Genomic DNA, 20,994 nt, shown 5'->3' on the forward strand with positions numbered 1-20,994 from the left:
GATTTTCCCAAGGACAAGACCAAGGCCACATAGTTCAATAACAAATAGCTTAATGTCCTACATCGGCTCAATCAAAATCCTGATCTCAATCACACTGAGAGTCTGTGGCACTGTTTAAAAAATGTATGTTACAAATATTTTCCATAATGAATCCAATGTCTGCTTAGAATAATACATTTTTAATCTAGATGTATTAAAATATAAAACCAGATGAAATTTCAATGTATAATTTGTAATACAGTAAAAAGAGAATTGGTCAGGGTGTTTGAATACTTTTGCAAGGCACTCTATATTCTTATTCATGACAGTACAGGTGGATGAATGGATCCATACCATCCACTAGTTGATGTGGCATTCTGGGGTGCAGGTCATTGTTCTAGAAGCGTTCTTGAATGGGATAGTGAATTGTCTAAAACTGATTTTGTACCCAGACAATTTAATACTGACAATTGTATACAGAGTAATCAGGTATAATCAGATACTATATTCTGATTTAGTGACATAGATGAATGTCTTCTGTGTATAGAGACATCTAATTCATGGTGTCTTTGCTACTAAAACAGTGCATTGCCATGTTGGATCTGACAACCTGTGCCAGAGCTTTGATAGATATGATTAAAATCACACATCCCTGTCTCATCTCTCTGCAAAAGTTAAATAAATGCAACAGTCACTGGTTGGCGGTGCAGGGGTTTTTATATAGAAGTTTTCATTTAATTAAATCCTCTCCAAATGTAAATGTCCTTAGGATGCAAATAAGAGGGTCCATTTTAGTGATGGCCATTTGAGGCTTCATTGCCATTCTTCTAGCAGCAGGATATTATGCTAGCAGCGCTTACTCAGATTTTCTTTTTCAAAATAAAGGCCATCATTGAAATATATAAGGCAATATAGTTAAGTCTAGTCGGTACATTTTATGTTTAATGTCTGTTCCATTGTTGTTCTTGTCAGTTCCTTTTTTACAGACTAGATTGTTAAATATTACCTTGTAAATTTCCATGATGGCTTTTATTTTGAAAAAGAAAATCTGAATCCTGCCAGCATAATATCCTGCTGCTAAAATAACACTAATGAAGCCTCGTTTGGCCATCGCTAGTCCATTTGACTTATGCCTTCTCAGCATGGAGTGATATGATGGATATATCCTCAGTGATGTGGGAGAATATATTATGTGAAAAATGTGGTTAAAAACAAATTTCTGTTGAGGATGACGGTAGCATGATTCAAATTGTATAGTTTGCCCATCAGCGAGCTGAGCTTTTAGGCCTTTAGACCTGGTTAATATTTTTTGGTCTGTGTTGAGAAGTGAAACAATTCTGTCTTCTTCACGTGTCACTGCAATAGCAGCCTCATTAACAATAAGTGGAAGCACTCCATTTTTGTTGTCTTGGATGATAAAAATGTAAAGGTAAGGTGAGAGGTTATTTTTAATTTTACAGAAGTTGCAGGTTTATCCATCCCAGGGATTTTGGAGTTAAGATTTGAATGTGGGTGAATGTCTCACCCACACAGGCTTTTTTCCATGCCGTAATTATTATTTGTTTGTGTGTTGGTTTTTGTTTGTGTTCAGAGTTAAAAGAATTGAGACCAGCTGTAAACCTGTGGTTGAAAAACAGTGGTGTGGTTTTGGAACAGCCGAAAAGGGGAGCGGGGGTGTAGAGGGAGGGGGCTAGCCATGCAATAAAAAGAGCCATGGAACTGTAGTGGAGGGGGGGGCTAAGGCAGGGAGGGGTGCTGGTGAGAGAGGCTAAATTTAAATTGTAATTGGCCGACTTCCACAAGCTTGCGGGCATTTTAATGAGTCATAATAACTTCATTTAAAACCAGCTGAGCAGAAAATAGATTGGAGAGGAGCCTGTGGCCAGTATAGATTTGTGTTTTTGTCAGGCTCAGGCCCCAGTCCCTTTCATTGCCCAGGAAGCCACAGCCCCACCACAAAGACACACGCATGCAGACCCCGAGCACACGGCAGAGAGAGGGTGCGGGTGCGCTCTTTACCGTGTTTCTGAGTACGAGCAGTGACAGTCATAACATTTCATTTCACAAGGTAACTCTCTTCTTCGCTCCGGTTTCCCGTTACATGTATGTCTCTAAATATCATCAACCATGGCGTAATTGTGAAATGTCTGAGGGAATCACATGATCTTTCTAATCGGACTACATCACCTCTGCATCGGAAAGTAAAAATTTTAAGGAATTTTCACAAGAATAAATAAGTAATGGAGGGATTCAAATTAGATTCAAAAATATGCCTTTAATTGTTTTTCTGTCTCAGCATAAGAACATCGACATTGTATTTCTAATGTCACAACACCAAATCATACATTTCCGTGGTTATTAGATTATTTAGTGTCATCTGTTATGTCTGAAATTTGGAGAGGAATTGAATTTGTCGGCACTGACAGAGTTCAGCCAATTGAGTTTGAGGCAGGCACACTTCTTGGTTTTACTGAGGCGGTCTGGGTATTTGACCGGGTTTCTGTGAGTGTGGGCGAGTACTGTTGTGTGAACTAAAATGATCTCACAACCATGCGCTTTAGTCCTGCTGTTAACTTTCATCATAGAGAATGCAAGGCTTTGTGCTTGTGTAATGGTATTAGGGAAATGTGCTATGTCAGTCCCAGCCACCATTCCAGACTTCATTGAGTCTGCACCCACCAATTATGTGACCCTTCAATTATGTGAATTAACATATAAAAGTTTTTCTTCATATATAGATGCTGTTGCTTGAACAAGCACACAACATTCTCTTGTTTGGAAAAATGCTCTATAAGTAAAACCCACGGTTACTACTATGTTCATTATAATTTCCTATGCATATAAAACATCCATGAACATTGTATGAAAGGACTGAAGACTTGCATAATTTGCTGGTATCTTGCCACAGCATCCCCCCAAATAAATCATTATTGTAATTAAATAATTGTGGGTCATTTTGTGATGGAAATAAACTCTGTCATATACTACCACAATGCCAACCGAGGAAAGGAAACATGATTTCTTTGCCACGTAAGCGGCTGTAAAAGTAAATATTCTCAGAGGCCTAGCTTTTATTGCATTAAGTTAGAGGATAGCTCTGGGAAACTTTTAGATCAATTTCTCAGCGCAGATTAAAAAGCTATGAATCCCATTTATGGAAGAGGCTCCCTCATGAAATGCTCTTTGAAACTTTTATATTTTCGGGATGAAGAGAGAATGAACCCGCTAAGTAAAGATCTGCCGACGGCGCTTTAATTTAAAAAAAATGTTAGAGAGAAAGTGAAAGAGAGAGAAAAAAGATAAAAGCACTCCCAAAGCCATCTGGAAGTAGCCAGGACACACAAGGCTTGCTTTTATGCTACTAATTCCACTGGGAGGTGCAGCATAAAAGCAGAGTGTGGATATTGTGTTATAGCTGTTGCAAACAAGTAAATGGTCCCGGAATACTAATCTCGGTGGTCAGGCTGAGGAAGGACTATTTTTCACTGTCATAAACAGGCTGTAGTTTGGGCTCAAGATGCCTCTTGGAGGAGATGCTACGCCTCTCTATGTTAAATTGATGAGCTGTGTCTAGCCAAGAGTGCCTTTCAAGTCTGAGTAGTCAGTAGAGCTACTATCTTTCCAGGTGTCAAAAACCTAGTTATAGATGAACTAGAAAGGACAAAACCCCCTTTGAACTGTATAGTGTCAGCTTGGCCTATTTTTGCTGAGTTGAGTTTTGGCCTTTGTTTGCTTTCGGCCAACGGCCTATCACAGCTCGGGTGTCTGTTCTACCGTGGCTATGTCTGGATCCTGTGGTGCACTGCAGAGTGACTGACTGGGAGCTGCTGCAAAGGAAGAGGGCAGCAGATCTGGAATGTGTGGCAGGACATTGTAAAAAGTTTTAGTGAGGAAGTTAATGGCCCGTCACACTGTCCACTTTTGTAAAGAAAGGACGTTTATCGAAGTGACTTTTTTCTTGCTTCCATCTCTTTCTCTCACTCAAGACATTTCTGTTTCTTTGAACCTGCTTTTCTAACTTATTTTTTGCTTGGAAAGATTATGGCTCGATCCTCTCTTTTGCAGGAAAAATGACATAATGGAAAGTGCAAGCAGCAAACTCCTTTTGTGTCATTTGGCAGACATCTCGGCCAAAGACGGTTTTCTGAAAATATTTCTATGTGTGGAATTTGTGGATCATTCCACGCAAAGGTCAACCTGAGCATACAAAAGTAACTTAAGCATTGCCAAATTAAAAATTAAAAATTGTTTATCCTTAAGATACATATTATGTAGTGCTGACATTACTTTTCTAGTCTATTTAAACTGCACAAATTCCAGCAATTTTTTTATGGGTCCCCACATCTAAGAGATTGTCTTTTCCAGTCATGGCTGTGTTCCAGTATTAGTTATGAAGTTATGGAAGAAATTGAGAATATATTAGTAGTTAATGGTAAAGTCTTTGTAACGTTTTTGTACATGCAACTTGCATAAAACTTTATCTACTAAGCCAACTTTCATCAAGATTTTTTATGCTCTGAAATTGGTTTCTCAATTGCCCTTGTCAATATACTTGTTTTTGATTATGATAGCCATAACAGTTTTGGATGTGAGGGATATTAATTTATATTGTATATTCGCTTCAGAAGCTGGTGCTTCACATTTTGTGTATCTGTCCTGAGATGTATTATTTAGACTACACACAATTGTCTATATCTTGCATTTTTCATATGTAGCAGGACTGTGCTTGAAAAACTATTGAATTATTATCTTGATAAATATAAATGTCATATTTATCATTAAGATACATTTTTTTTGTGGAGTACAGTCTATTTTCCTCAAACTCAACAAAATCACATAGCTCCGTTGATAGAGCAAGTTTAAAAGGGCAAACGAAAAGCCAATCACAAAGCAGGAATAAACCTGCATGTAGGCAACTGCATGGACATTCAGGGAGATGAATGCAGAACAACACTGACCACTTTTGTTCGATAAAAAAGCTACAGGCATTTGGAGGAAAGCAATGACTAATTATTTATAAATAAAAGAGGAAGGGCATTGATGTTAGCATGAAAGCGGCTTTCAAAATTTGGAGTGAGTCTTTTCGGAAATAGTCTATAGATCAACATCTCTGCTATGCTTCCGATCAGCTGATTACTGCAGACACAGGACGAGTCTATTATGCTGGTATTACTTTGCTAGCAATTTTTGGTGGAATGTGTATTTATCTTTGCATTTCTGCAATGGTTAGTCCCACCATACTGCTTAAATACTGATAGCTATACAGATCTGTAATTTCCTGCTGCGTTGGGCAATGGACCTGGATTTATCTAATTCCCTAGTGTACATGTGCATTGTGATATTTATTGATACAAAATGATTAAATATGTGGTTTGACAGTATAATATTTTTTTCTCTTATTTGCAGATGTTATTCCTATATTTCCAAAATATGCATCTCAAAATAGAGTACATATATTTTTCATTAAGGTACATATATTTTTCATTAAGGTACATTTTAATGAATAATGTGTTGAAAAAATTAGGTTGTGATGCCTGGGCATATATTATATTCACTACCTGTTATTATGCAATCTAAGGAGCAAATCCTTATGCTGTCCTTTAAAAACAAATTGTTGCTATGAACTCGTTACCAACAATTATTACCAAAGAAATTATACATTTTTCGGAACATGGTATTATACACCAGTGTTTTCAGCCTTTTGCTGCATTTCTCCACAATTCTTCACAGTTATGATCATATTTTGATCAAGACATCTATATTTCAATGTGTATTTCAGACTCTGTAACTTATTATCAGGATTGGTGCAGAAATGTCTGGACAGTAGTTATTTGAAATACAGAGCTTAGTAAATACATCATAGTTTATTGGGAATTAATTATATAATATATTTTTTTATTAAATGAAAATGCAGTCTATAACGTTATTTTAAATGGCATTAGTAAGCTGATAATATTTTGCCATTCTGGTGAAATGTTTAAATGAAATAAGCCTACTACTGCTATTTAAGCCTACTAATAAGCCTACTACTGTTATTTTCTTACGGTTCCTACTTACAAAGCATGTAGAGGTCTGTAATTTGTATCATAGGTAAACTTCAACTGTGAGAGACGGAATGTAAAACAAAAATCCAGAAAATCACATTGTATGATTTTTAAATAATTAATTAGCATTTTATTGCATGACATAAGTATTTCATCACCTACCAACCAGTAAGAATTCTGGCTCTGACAGACCTGTTAGGTTTTCTTTAAGAAGCCCTCCTGTTCTCCACTCATTACCTGTATTAACTGCACCTGTTTGAACTCGTTACCTGTATAAAAGACACCTGTCCTCACACTCAATCTAACAGACTCCAACCTCTCCACAATGGCCAAGACCAGAGAGCTGTGTAAGGACAGCAGGGATAAAATTGTAGACCGGCACAAGGCTGGGATGGGCTACAGGACAATAGCCAAGCAGCTTGGTAAGAAGGCAACAACTGTTGGCGCAATTATTAGAAAATGGAAGAAGTTCAAGATGACGGTCAATCTCCCTCGATCTGGGGCTCCATGCAAGATCTCACCTCGTGGTGCATCAATGATCATGAGGAAGGTGAGGGATGAGGAAACTACACGGCAGGACCTGGTCAATGACCTGAAGATAGCTCGGACCACAGTCTCAAAGAAAACCTTTAGTAACACACTATGCCGTCATGGATTAAAATCCTGCAGCGCACACAAGGTCCCCCTGCTCAAGCCAGCACATGTCTAGGTCGGTCTGAAGTTTGCCAATGACCATTTGGATGATCCAGAGGAGGAATGGGAGATGGTCATGTGGTCTGATGAGACAAAAACTCCACTCGCTGTGTTTGGAGGAAGAAGAAGGATGAGTACAACCCAAGAACACCATCCCAACCATGAAGCATGGAGGTGGAAACATCATTCTTTGGGGATGCTTTTCTGCAAAGGGGACAGGACGACTGCACCATATTGGGGGGAGGATGGATGTATCGTGAGATCTTGGCCAACAACCTCCTTCCCTGAGTAAGAGCATTGAAGCATTGAACCCGTAGAAAATCTTTGGAGGGAGCTGAAAGTCTGTATTGCCCAGCGACAGCCCCGAAACCTGAAGGATCTGGAGAAGCTCTGTATGGAGGAGTGGGCCAAAATCCCTGCTGCAGTGTGTGCATACCTGGTCAAGAACTATAGGAAACATATGATCTCTGTAATTGCAAAGGTTTAATAAGTTCTGCTTTTCTGATGTGTCAAATATTTATGTCATGCAATAAAATGCAAGTGAATTACTTAAAAATCATAAAATGTGATTTTCTGGATAATTTTTTTTAGATTCAGTCTCTCACAGCTGAAGAGTACCTATGATAAATATTACAGACTTCTACATGCTTTGTAAGTGGGGAAAATCTGCAAAATCGGCAGTGTATCAAATACTTGTTCTCACCACTGTATAGACTAATATTATTTGAGGTTTTCTTTCGCACTTCAGTAAGTATCGTGATTCAGTTGTGATATCGTGATGAATCGTGATGTATTGAATCGTAACGTGTATCGTGATATCGTATCGCAAGGTACTTGGCAACACCCACCCCTAATGTGACCTTACACTACCTGACAAATATCAGCCCCAGTCCAAATTAGCTTCAGGGATGCAGTGAGGTTCTGTGGTGCACTGGTTTGGGAAGGGGGAACCACTGTTCTGTTTAAGACCATTCTGTCCAGCTGGAACTGGTTGTTTCTTCTTTAAAAAATGTTTACCAAAGTTGTGTTTGGCTGGTGGAACTTTTCAGATTAACGTTGATTTAAGATGGATGATCATGAGACTATTGTACCCTTTTAATGATGTTCAACTGATGCCAACACATCTTCATGTATGACTGTTTTAGGAACAGTTTTTGGTTTGCGTTTTCAGTGTCTTCTGTTTAGAATTCTATTGGTCTTCCTACAAAAACAGATTTTCCTTCCTTTTTCCTGTCACATTTACTGTCCCAGAGGTCATGGTTTTTGCCTGGTGCCCCCTCCCCCCAGTCTTCTGACTCTACTCTGGCCTTAATAAACCCAGAAGTGCCTTTGACAACGTGTGACTTGAAAAGCAGGAAATAATGGGCCCTAAACGCTAAATCTTTACAGGTTATTGACCTGTGGAGAGAGCGCACATGCAGCAGGCTCTGCCATCATTTTAGTTCCCTCTTTCCAGTCCTATGGTCAAAGCCAATAGAAACAAACTGCCGATATGGCCAAGCAGAGATAGGAAAATGTTGTCTATAAAGTTATTTTGAATGGCGTATATTTACTTCCACAGCTTGTTGCCTCTTGTTCCATTTTAATACCAGGTTTCTCCGTCTTGGGCAGCTTTTTAGTGGCTGAACTCTTTTACATTGGCTGTTACTTTTGACTGGTCCTGTAAAAGGCATCTAGAGGCATCTGTTGGACCCAGTTTAACACAGTCACCCTTTCCCCAGGCCGAATATAAATGCTGACAAATGACAGCTGAAACTGCCCCCACCCCCCAGCCTCCCTTTCTCCTTAGCAGTAAAGCCATTTACAGCACTGTAAAGACATGTCTATTGCTTTATCCAGCGGGTTTTGCTCTGGCTTGTGGTGGTCGTGAGGGGTCAGGGTTCACCTCATGGTCAGACGGCTGCCTTCCACCCCCACCAAGACGGTTATCGATCAGTCCTATGGTTCAAACAAGTATTTACAACCTGGAACATTCCATTACCCTCTTGGGGCGAAGGGGTGAGACGTGATGAGAACTGTGTCTAGAGACGTTTCATAGAGAATCTGTCGCCCACTGATCATGGCTACCATTGTGATCAGTGAGTGAGACTGTCAGTGTATAATTCGGCTTGCGCCACGATAGCGGTCTGTCTCTAACAGTTCAGTCCCCGATTGACTTGGTTTGGTTACAGCGAGAACTATTTCCATTTATATGAACCATTTAAATGAGAGCTGTCTTACACAAAAGGTTTACCTGCTACTCAATAAGCACCTCCTTCTGAAAGTCATTTTGTGTTGACAAGCGTCTGTTCCAACTGGCCTAAAATCCTCATTGGGAGAGGGTCTCCATCAGTAGTGAAGACCTATTAATTATGAAGGTGCTGTATAGGGGTATGGGGATTAGGACTGCATGATTTGGATGAAATGTAGAATAGCAATTTCTTTGACAAATACTGCAATTACGGTTATGATTTGTGATTTTCAAACATGGTTGTAAACAGCATAGATGATCTCACTTAAAAATAGAGATCATAGCCTACATAATGTGCTATTAAACTCAATAGAAATTTCAGTTCAGTGTGTTTTCTGTTTTACACTTATTACCAATTTGAATGTGTCAAACTTTTCGTTTTACTGCTCATTTAATGCAATGGCGTTTGCTATGTTTGTGCTGTTGCCATCGCTGGTTAGGCAAAATTTTGCAACACTTGAGGTATATTTTCTCCCATTTTAAGTTTGTTTGTAGGCACCGACATTGAAGCCAAAACTTTTAATAACCGTGCTGTTGTGCATGTGGGACAATATGTCTTGGACATCATCGTTAGGAGTTGCAGTGTTAACTCAAACTAATATTGAAAAACAATCAAGTATTTAAACAAAATTAGTCCAGGTATTTAAGTAATCTACAAGTATTCTGCAATTTCGATTATATTTCGATTAATTGTGCAGCCCTAATGGGTATACAGCAGGACAGACGGACTTTCAGGTCCTGTCCTCATTTCGTGCCACTTCGCACCAGGAGACCCAGTGGCTCCTCTCCCTGGACCTGCCTGATTTTAGGAGGACCGAGGGGGGTAGCAACAACGTGTCATATCTGCTGAACCCCCCACCCCTCTCCAAAATAAAGGTTGGGTAGGAAAAGCCGGAAAGCACATGGAACCTTTTGACCTTTAGGGCAGTGCGACGGAAGACTGAGCTTAAGTGTGGTTGGCTGGTAGGTTTTTAATCTGTTGTTCTCTAGAGTAGTTGGATAGTTGTTCTGGAAGGATGTAGGGAGGGTGTCACCCAGTGTGGTACACTACTGTACTGCTAGAACAAGGCTCTGACGTCTGCCCAGGGGAGAGTAAGGAGGGGGGGGCTTCATGTGGACTGAGATGCCCCCGGTCTCCCCAGGGCAAGTGCACTGAAATGGCTTCATTGTACAGAAAGGGAAAGAGGAGAAGAGCAAGCGACAGAAAAACAGGGGATAAAAAAAAAACTGCCTGTGACCTACTGGACAGACAAATTGGTTTGCAGGCAAAATGGATTAAGAGATTGGGCTGCAAAAAAACAAGGCTGAATTGCTGCAGCGTGTCCATTTTCGGGGTTTGAATTAAGAGAGTGTGTGTGTGTGTGTCTGTCTCCGTGCGTTCTCATGCACATGCCCTCACATTGGGCAAGTCAATATTTGTCCACGTTTTACCTCTATAGACATCCTTGATCTGAGCAGTGGACCAAAAAGCTGTCACATTTGGCCTGAAGATTTTCTCTCTTATTTCCTTTTTTCCCCCTGGTGATAACAATACAATACGTGATGATTGCAAACCAGATAAACTGGACCAGAACCAGTGGTTATCTCCTCATATCTACTGTACCATGGCCGCTCACACAATCACTGTCATTCCGGGGAACCCAGATGTTGATGTCTGTGTGTAATGCACGTGCCTATGGGCAACCGCCCGTCTGGGTTCCACTGTATATGTCTCATAGCCTGAGTAGTTGCGTGTCCTCGGTCTGTCTGTGGCCTGTGTGTGCGCATGCGTGTGTGCGCATGCGTGTGTGCGTATGCATGTGCGTGCGTATGCATGTGCGTGTGAATGCATGTGCGTGTGTATGCATGTGCGTGCCTGCGTCGGTTTTATGAGAGGAATCCTGGCTGCAGCCCAGGGTTTTACTCTTGGATGCAAAAAAAAAAAAAAATCTGCTGTCTGTGTTACACGTCTACTTGAGCAAGGGAACACACAGTTCTGGGCTGTCCTTTCCAATTGGCAGCCTCTGTACTGTTCTGTGACTGATAAGAAGGTAGTGTAAATAAAACTGTACAGCACAGCTCGTTACCCATGGAGGGAGGGAGAAAAAGAGAGCGTGGTGTCTGTATGCATTGTTCTGACAGGAGTGTGTGTACTGAGTGTACTGTCTTACGTAACCCATTTGTGTAGGCTCACCAAACAGCCAGGCTATGTTTTTGTTGGTGCCAAGCTTGATTGTATCTCTCTCTCTTTCTTTCTCTCTCTGTCTGTTTCCCTCTGTCTCTCTCTCTGTTTTCCTCTTTCCTTCTGTCTCTCTCTCTGTCTCCCTCACTCCAGAAAGGGACAAACTGCATCTTCTTTCTGATAAGTGCTGTTGAGTGACAGGGTTATGTGATCACATTGCAGGCTAGTGGCTGTGTGTGTGTTTTCGTTTCACAGATCGAATAAAGACCAGAATTCCTAACAAGGATACGAAAAACATTAAATATCTTCCCTTGTTAAGGCTTTTTGTCCAGTCCTCACGTGGACAAAGTCATTTTCCGGCTTGGGGATTAGGTTTAGTGTTAAAGTTGGGCATCACGTTTAGTTAAAGTCTAGGCATACATTTTAAGTGATTGAGGTTAGTTTTGGGTTAGGTTTATGGTTAGATTTAGGGTTGTTACTGAGAAAAATAGATTTTTCTTCTGGTCCCTGTAATGATAGAAATACAAGGATGTGTGTTTGTGGTGGTGGAGTGCGGTGCAGCTTGGTGGGGTTAGGTGGGGTGTGTTGCAGCATGGTGGGGTTAGGTGGGGTGTGTTGCAGCATGGTGGGGTTAGGTGGGGTTAGGTGGGGTGTGTTGCAGCATGGTGGGATTAGGTGGGGTGTGTTGCAGCTTGGTGGGGTTAGGTGGGGTGTGTTGCAGCATGGTGGGGTTAGGTGGGGTGTGTTGCAGCATGGTGGGGTTAGGTGGGGTGTGGTGCAGCATGGTGGGGTTAGGTGGGGTGTGTTGCAGCATGGTGGGGTTAGGTGGGGTGTGTTGCAGCATGGTGGGGTTAGGTGGGGTGTGGTGTAGCATGGTGGGGTTTGGTGGGGTGCGGTGCAGCATGGTGGGGTTAGGTGGGGTGCGGTGCAGCATGGTGGGGTTAGGTGAGGTTTGGTGGGGTGCGGTGAAGCATGGTGGGGTTAGGTGGGGTGCGGTGCAGCATGGTGGGGTTTGGTGGGGTGCGGTGAAGCATGGTGGGGTTAGGTGGGGTGCGGTGCAGCATGGTGGGGTTTGGTGGGGTGCGCTGCAGCATGGTGGGGATACACCCACATGCATACACCCACACCCGCTGTAGCCACTCCCTAAACATCCATCACCTCAACCCCTCATTCCTCTTCACTCAGCTGGAGTTCTTATCCCCACTCACCCTCAGCCTTCCATCCACTTTGTGCCGTGACTTTGATTTCCATGTACAATAGCTGGAGGCTGCTTCCTCTTGGCCTGGCCGGCTATAAACAAAGTCTTCTCTTTCTTTTGAAATGCCAAAATCCCGCTGCCCGCAACTTTGTGCAATATTTCTGAGGAGGAAGCGAAAAGGGAAGAGTCTGTCAGTGGCACGTGGCACAAACACCCACACTCCCCCTAGTTTTTCGGGGGTCATCCGAAGCATCAGTTGTGCAAGGCCCATTATGTCAGTTTAGGGCCCGGTTGTGGCAACTTGAAGCATCTAGGACGGGGAGGGAGGAAGCGGGAGTTGTTAGAGGACAATTCTTTTATTGCCACTTCTTTCTTTTCTCTCTGGAGAGGGGAGGCTCAGTCGTTGCTGCCACAGCACTGCCCGCGGCAGAGGGTGGGGGGGGGGGGCTGGGCCAGAGTGCCAGTGAGGGTTTTTTCTCTCAACCCCTTCCACTCCCCTCCCCTCCCTCTGTATGGCTAACCAAATGTCTTCTATTGATGAAATGGAAAACGGGCAGGGGGTGAAAATGTCTAACTTTGATTTGGGTGAGGGTTTTTCAGGGGGCCCCAGAGATGGTCCCTCTTGCCTTCTGGGTGGCTGGCTGGCTTGGTGCTGTGGCCCCTCTGTCTCGGTCCTCCTCTCTGCTCAGGCAGTAATGAGCCACACCAGCAGAGGTTTTGTCCTGGTAGAGACATGGCATCACACTGCCACTTTCTGTAGGCATAGATGTCTGGGAGTGTGCCTCCCTGAGGAGCGGTTACAGTGTTGGGCTATCTGCAGAGCCCAGGTTTATTAGCCCTAATCCAGAGTTAGGCAATGGGGATGGCTTGTTTGTGAGGAGGGTCAGCAGGATGGATACATTTTTGGCCAATTATGCAATAGGAAAATTACATTGGAAAGCAAAATCTAAGCTTTGATGTCTCACTGAATGGACAAACGATATGTAACTGAAGTTGTTGATATTTGTCTACTGTACCCACTGAGGGCATGTAAACCTCCAGAAAGTGGACTTCTATATTCAGTTTGTAAGTTTACTATTGCTATATCAATTGCATGTTAGAAGAAAAGGCTGAACTAAAAATATCTAATTTAAACAATATTGTAATCTAGGTTATTCCAGTCATTGATATTGAACCAAAAGGCCTGTCCTCTTTTACCAATGTCTCTATCAAAGTGAACATATAATCCCCCAAAATATACTGTACATTTTCCTTAACCACGCACCAGCATTACTGCCACTGGGGCACAGCTTTATTAAAACGTATTGAGGCATGTTATTTGTGGATAATCAGGTAGGACTTTCTGTGGATTTGCCCTGGTACAGTGTTAAAATACCACAACTAACTAGGCCCAAAAAAGGTTTTTCTGCACCAGGTGACCCAACTAGGAAAACCACATGACCCTGTCATATTCAGTAATCTTTGTTGGTCTTTGAAAGAAGCAGATTAAAAATGAAATATTCTGTCACTGAACACAGTTTCCTCTCTAAAGGTTAAGTAGCAATTTTGCCGTACATTCAGCTTTGCATTAATCATTCCTGTCCATGAGCTGCCATCAAATATGCAGAACATTTTATTTTTTGTCTTTTTATATGCCATATTTCAGAGGAAAAGAACATGTGTAAGCTTGTGCCGTGAATGACAGTTAATGTGTAGTACTGGCATTGCATAAGTTGTAACTGGCAAATGTGCAACTCTGTCTTCTTTGTGTGTCCCTTGTCTTCCTCAGACATACAGTGTAGCTATTTGGTAATATCACTGTTTGTTGTTGCGAAACCAACCCTCAGTTTGTCTCTGTCTCTAAGTAAAAAAAAGTTATCTAAAATTTGACTTCCTGTTTTGATTTGCTGCTGCTGGAGTGTGTCGTAACGTCTTGTCCTAACCCAAGAACAGCCAAGGTCTCGTTTAGGTTCTCAGTATCCTGAAATCAGGATTACAGAGCTACAGAACACGCCTGTTAAATACCTGGGTGGAGCAGGACTTGCCTGTTGGTGACAGTGAGTTGGCGAGCTTGCATACTGATGCCATTAAAACTATTGCTTGTCTAGACCTGAGACTTGCTCCCATAGCTCCTTCTGTGTGTGTGTGCTAATTGCTAATGCCAGGTTACAGCGCCAGTAACAAGTGTTTCAAAAATTACACTTGCAGACCTGAGTTTCCATATTTCGGGTTTGTTGACAAACCTACACACTGCTCTACACCTAATGGCATCAGTAGTGTTTCGCATAACAAAACTGTATGTTTCTTCCAAAGGCTTTGTATAAGTTTGTTATTTTGCTTTCAAAAAGACAAACAGAAAATGAAAAAGAACAAGGTAAAAGGACCGGTGTGGTTGGAAACCTAAAAGGGCTTCTAAAGAAAAACCACACCACAAAAAAGAGCAAACCAAACATGAATTCTGGTGTGTGTGCTTGTGGGGGCGCCTGCACGCATATGATCTCACCCAACACATGTACACTTAGCATGGTCTCTCAACGTGTCCATATTAAACCTCCCCCTGTCTCCTCTCCTGTGTAACAGCTGGTGAAAAGGCCATTGTCTGTGACCAGTGTGGAGCCCAGTTCCAGAATGAGGAAGCTCTAGAGGCTCACAGACAGATCCACACAGGTAAGAACAGCGCCGCTTGTTCTGCTCCAGTAAGGCTTCCCATGTAGATGGGTCGTGTTTGCACCATGGCTCGGTGTTAGCGACAGTTGTATTATTTTAGAAACAGTTGCTCTGCTCCCACCAGATTCTTGAACGTCATCCGATTCTGGGTCTGTTGTTTGAGTGTCTACAGTTTAAAGGTCTGACTGAAGTCATGATTTATATCTATAATAGCTATCATCTTGTTTTTCTGAAATGGTCTGAAGCACATTTATGTTTTAGTCATTCAGCAAACACACTTATTTAGAGTGACAATTATTGCATTCATCTTTAGATAGTAATGTAAGACAACCAAAACATTTTCCCCCAGTCAAGTAGTTCTGGGCATAGTTATTGCTATTGAAAGTGGAATTGACCGCAACCCTGACAACCACAGAGACTCATTTCATGGAACTTCAAAACACTGGCAATTTCTGTACTTCTCTTCTTTAGTCTACTCTCTGAGTACTCCAGATAACCCAGTGAATCAAAATACTGCTAGAAATGCTGGTGTCATACCATGCTCAACGTCTCAGCATTGAAATTGCATCTAAACTTCATAATAAAAAGCCCTAAACGTACTTTTGTACTCACAAGCTTTGATGTGCGTTGTGAATTGTGGCAGGGTTGATGTCAGAATGGCTGAATAGTCATGACCCTATTGTACTGATTAGTAATAACAATTGCAAGACAACACTTAGTTACACATTAATACAATCTAGAAAACAATGTGTAATGAAATAGACCAGGGATCAATAAATGACCCATATAAGTTACACCATATGAGGTGATACAAATCAGATTAGGTACATTGTTGGTTCACCATGCGTGGAGATTCTCACATGGATAAGGTGATTGGCAGGTGCAGTTACCACATAACAGCTCCGGCAATACATTCTGAACGCAGTGTCAATAGTAACTGTGGCTTCCAGTATAGAGCCCAAACCCCTGTGTCATGGTTCTCAGCCTGCTGGCTTTTTACAGTGGGAAACTCTGGAAATCTTCCCTGGCAAACGGTGTTCCCTGTGCCTGATGACACGGCCTGGGTGCCAGAGAGGGAGAGGGGAACGGAACGGAAAGCCAGACCTTAGATTCCACTGGCTGGCTAGGTGTAGCCGGATCACTTCAGACCCCTCAGTCCCCTGGGAGGGAAGTGAAGCTGTGGTAATGAAGACAGGAGGGAACGGGGGGATGCCTTCCACCTCGGAGGCAGGTCTGGTTTGTTAGTGACAGGAGAATGACCATGGTGATGACCACTTTGGAGCTAGGTCTTGTTTGTTAGTGACAGAAGAATGACCATGGTGATGACCACTTTGGAGGCAGGTCTGGTTTGTTAGTGACAGGAGAATGACCATGGTGATGACCACTTTGGAGGCAGGTCTTGTTTGTTAGTGACAGGAGAATGACCATGGTGATGACCACTTTGGAGGCAGGTCTTGTTTGTTAGTGATAGGAGAATGACCATGGTGATGACCACTTTGGAGGCAGGTCTGGTTTGTTAGTGACAGGAGAATGACCATGGCGATGACCACTTTGGAGCTAGGTCTTGTTTGTTAGTGACAGAAGAATGACCATGGTGATGACCACTTTGGAGGCAGGTCTGGTTTGTTAGTGACAGGAGAATGACCATGGTGATGACCACTTTGGAGGCAGGTCTTGTTTGTTAGTGACAGGAGAATGACCATGGCAATGACCACTTTGGAGCTAGGTCTTGTTTGTTAGTGACAGAAGAATGACCATGGTGATGACCACTTTGGAGGCAGGTCTGGTTTGTTAGTGACAGGAGAATGACCATGGTGATGACCACTTTGGAGGCAGGTCTTGTTTGTTAGTGATAGGAGAATGACCATGGTGATGATCACTTTGGAGCTAGGTCTTGTTATTTGGTGACAGGAGAATGACCATGGCGATGACCACTTTGGAGCTAGGTCTTGTTTGTTGGTGACAGGAGAATGACCATGGTGATGACCACTTTGGAGGCAGGTCTGGGTTGTTAGTGACAGGAGAATGACCATGGTGATGACCACTTTGGAGCTGGGTCTTGTTTGTTAGTGACAGGAGAGTGACCATGGTGATGACCAAGTTGCCTGGTGCCAGGTACCAAATCTTTCCAGCAGATTCCAAAACCTCTCCTCAATGTGCGTACCGCTCTTAATTTAGAGGGGTGGACTGGGATCCCCTCCACTCATGGTTCGCATTGGTGTGCGTGTGTGTGCGCGCGTTTGTGCGTGTGCGTTTTGTGTATATGGCTTTTGACTCCAGAGTGTGGCAGGTGGGATCACGACAATTGGTGTGTTGGTAGCATTGAAGAGTGTGACCTGTGGTTTACTGGATGATAGTCATTCTATCACTCCTCACCTCTGTGACCGGCCAAAATACAAGCCCTCTTCTTTCAGACCTATGAACTGGTAATGGGACCCAGCCTGTACTATGTCACCCCTCTGCGGTATGATCAAGCTCCGTGCGTTCATTCCCGTTTTTACTCCACTGAAACCATTTCCAGCAGTCAAACTTGCGGTGTGCTGTCGTTCAGTGATGAGAAGCGAGTGCAAGGAAGATTACTCAACTTGACAGTCATTTTGTGTTTGCATTTGAAATGCTTTCCTGTAGAAGATGCCACAGCATAATCACAATGGACTGTTGACACCAAATATAATGGAGACATGACCCAGCCCTCCTCACCGGAGCGATCTCCGGGGGAAGGACACTGACAGGGTCCTCCACAGATGCTTTGACCAATTCCAGGGTCTTGGAGTAAAGAGGGGTTAAATGAGGCTAATGACCAGACAGGCATACCAGCAGAAAGAACAGTAGTTCTAAATATAGGATTCCTGTCTGGAGTAGAGAAATGGGCAGCAGGACTTGTCTTCCTGCCCAGGATTGGAACAGCAGTGAGGCCAGTCTCCCCTGAGGCCCACTGGGCTTATATATAAAAATGTGCTAGGCTGATATGCTGGCTCCATACCTCAATATGCTCAGCCATATGCTTAGCTTTACTCAGTTGGATCCCTCTGAAAAACGGGTTATTATCTAATACTGTGTTGATGCATAACTTACTGTACACTGCTAGGAAGGATATAACCCAGTTTAGATCATGTCAAACCTTAGCATGTAGGCTAATACACAGAGATTTTGCCTTACAGTATATTGAAACGCGAATATACAGTAATCACATTCTCTGGTAGACAGACCTTTTTGAATGAGCAGACAGATTTCAATGAGTTGTAATGTACACCTTGTTCCTTGTAAGAAATGAGCCCCTGTGGGATCTGCTGTATCCATCCAAGCACAAAGAAAACAGAAGTATTTTACTGAACGGTTAGTGATTCCTTCTTACAGCCTCCCTTTCCAGCCCTCTTCCACAGTCTGGTGCTCGTGTGACTGTGTTAACCGCTATATAAATAGTTCATGACAGCATGGAGGTGGTGTTTATGATAGCCAGAGTTTTGCGCGGCGTTGTAAACCTCCAGGTCTCAGTTTCCCACCGGGTGCACAGACCTGCTGGGCCAGTAGAGAGGGTACAGCAGGGCAGAGAGCTCAGGCTACCGCTCTACACTTCCCCTCATGCAATCGTCACGTCTTTACTCTCTCTGTCCGTCATTAAAATACTCTTGTGTCAAACGGTCAATGATCAATGGCATTCCTGGAAATGTTAATGGGATTTCGAAGACGTGCATTATGTCAACACTTTACTCTAAATTCTGATTTACGAAATGGAGGGAGTTATTCCTGAACACTTTAGACTTCAGATGTACTTTACCTTGAAATAGGTTTAAGACAATACTAATGGACGTAGGAGACATATTACTTACCCCTGTATGTAATGTTTTTATTCAACACTTTTGTGATTTTAGACAGCGGTCAAACACCGGGCCCTGGTAAACATTAGCTGGGAAAACATTGTTGACCATCAAATCCAGATGTTATCTGAGCGGCTGCTTGGCAGCATGGGGTGTTGTTCTCAAATGACAATATTTGGCCCTAAAGTCATGGCCATTTCTGCGTAATGCTGTTCCTTCAATGGCACTATTGTGGGATCCCTTCTGGTTAGTTGACGTCAGAGGGATCAGCTGCCTGCAGCACTTCTTCAGCCACTCACGCTGCCTGTAAAACAGGCTGGAACCAAGGATTTATATTTAGCCTTACTTGGTATTTGCTTAGGTTCTTCTCTATCCCTGTGTACGCGTTCCCATTCTCGGAATGTATTGACAGTATGGGCAAATAAAACCTAAAATAAAATAATTTTAAGGTCACGCAATTGTGAAGGAACATTCTGTATATCCTCTCACTGTTCACATAAGAATGGCAATATGACTATGACTTCTCCATAGAAGAAGTGAAAGAAAATGTATCATGTTCAAGTAGACACCATTTAGTTTATCTTTAATGCCAGTGCTATGGCATTGGGCCTCTCATCCGTCAGTGAGACTTATTGTTGGAGTTTTCCTGATTTCCGAATAACACGGGGACAGGAGCCTTGGCTTGCCGTGGTTTTTAGGTGCCAGGACTCTGAGGAAAAACAACACCATGCGGCTGTGTTTACCCAGTAAGCCACTCAGTACTGCCCACACACTCGCCACTGCTGTGGGAGGCCTTTTTCACCTAGTTTTTAGGGCCAGCTGGACTAACCTGATCTACCCTCGCTGGTCAAATCATCTCACAGCACTTCACATTGATCATGGAGCAACACGTTTGAACCCCACACACTCCTGTCACACAAGACACCCCTCACACACAAGACACATGTTAATAGATTGTGCAAGTTAAAAGGGTCCAGGAGATCCCGTGTCCTGATGTGACTTTTGAGCTTTATTACGCAATGAGTGCCCTCAGTGAATGTCCACGGGGGGGAAACTTGTCTGTCATGGTACCTTCTGTCACTGTAGAAGGCCTTGTGATTCTGGCCATATTTGGGAGGTGAAGCAATGTGTTTTCCTGTTTCTAGAAGTGTCCGCTGACCCCCTCAGTGAAAATCCAGAAATAATGGGACTGCCCCCTCCCGTTCTCTCTTTCCTCCCATCCTTTTTCAGTCTTGTGTTACAGGGAAAATATGCTAAACATTTTGGAGAGGCAACAGTGGGTTTAGCCGGTGGGAACACGACGTGACTCCAGCAGCCGGGGCCACAGAGTAAACAGTTTCTTTCTCAAGCCAGAAATAGTTTGGACAACGAGCGAGAGAAAAGGAGGACAACACGCCTGTGTTATGGCACAGGCCGAGAAAAAGCCCTGAGGCCTCGTTCTTTCTTTCCTTCTTTCTGTCTCACCCCCACTTTCCTTTTCTCTACATCTGCACGTATTCAGTGGTCCCCTCACCACACACACACACACACACACACACCTTATGTCACTCTCCCCAACTAGGCCACCGCCACCAGTGCTCAGGGGTCACGTCAAACGTGTCTATTATCTCAATCACATTAGGCCAATGGGAGCGTCTGTTTAGCATTTCGTTAATTGTGACGTTATTAAGTTGTCACTGATAATTAGACCTGCAAGAAACAATGCTGTGTCTGTGTGTCTGTGTGTGTGTCTGTGTGTGTGTGTGTCTGTGTGTGTGTGTGTCTATGTGTGTGTGTGTGTCTATGTGTGTGTGTGTGTGTCTGCGTGTGTGTGTGTCTGCGTGTGTGTGTGTCTGCGTGTGTGTGTGTCTGCGTATGTATCTGCGTGCGTGTGTATTGTGTCTGCTTTTGTGTGTACCCCACAACCTTGTTGTGGAACTTTTTTTGTTTCCCTAGAAAATGTATCTTAAAATTCCAGAGGGTTTTTATATGGATCTGGTTTGAATAAATATAGTTTTTACTGCACTGAGAAAATTAATTGTTCAGCACCAAACATGTACAAATGGTAACTGGGTGTACTTGAGAGTTATTGGGTAGTGTTCCATTTTTGATTGCTGTGTTAGCATCATGAATGCCCTTGTGCCTTCATGTCATCTGGAGCGCAGTAATGCTGATTAGCATGGCTTAGCGCTAGTCCCCATATTTCACTAGCCATTCATTATTGAGCAAGCTGTCCCTCACTCCAG

General features: G+C 42.9%; 1 protein-coding gene across 3 annotated transcripts in view; it reads left to right on the forward strand.

Annotated features, from left to right (window-relative positions):
• zbtb16a (zinc finger and BTB domain containing 16a) overlaps window positions 1-20,994 on the forward strand; it is a 133,542-nt gene that overhangs the window by 66,192 nt on the left and 46,356 nt on the right. For all 3 annotated transcript variants that reach the window (XR_829013.5, XM_010893528.5, XM_020048274.3), the window contains exon 4: window positions 14,865-14,951. Coding sequence is in view for 2 of the 3 variants with exons in the window: in XM_010893528.5 (XP_010891830.1) it covers window positions 14,865-14,951 (87 nt within the window). In the remaining variant the exon portion in view is untranslated. The remainder of the gene's footprint in view (window positions 1-14,864; window positions 14,952-20,994) is intronic.

Source organism: Esox lucius, chromosome 7 (genome assembly GCF_011004845.1).
Source record: "Esox lucius isolate fEsoLuc1 chromosome 7, fEsoLuc1.pri, whole genome shotgun sequence".
NCBI classification, from domain to species: Eukaryota; Metazoa; Chordata; class Actinopteri; order Esociformes; family Esocidae; genus Esox; species Esox lucius.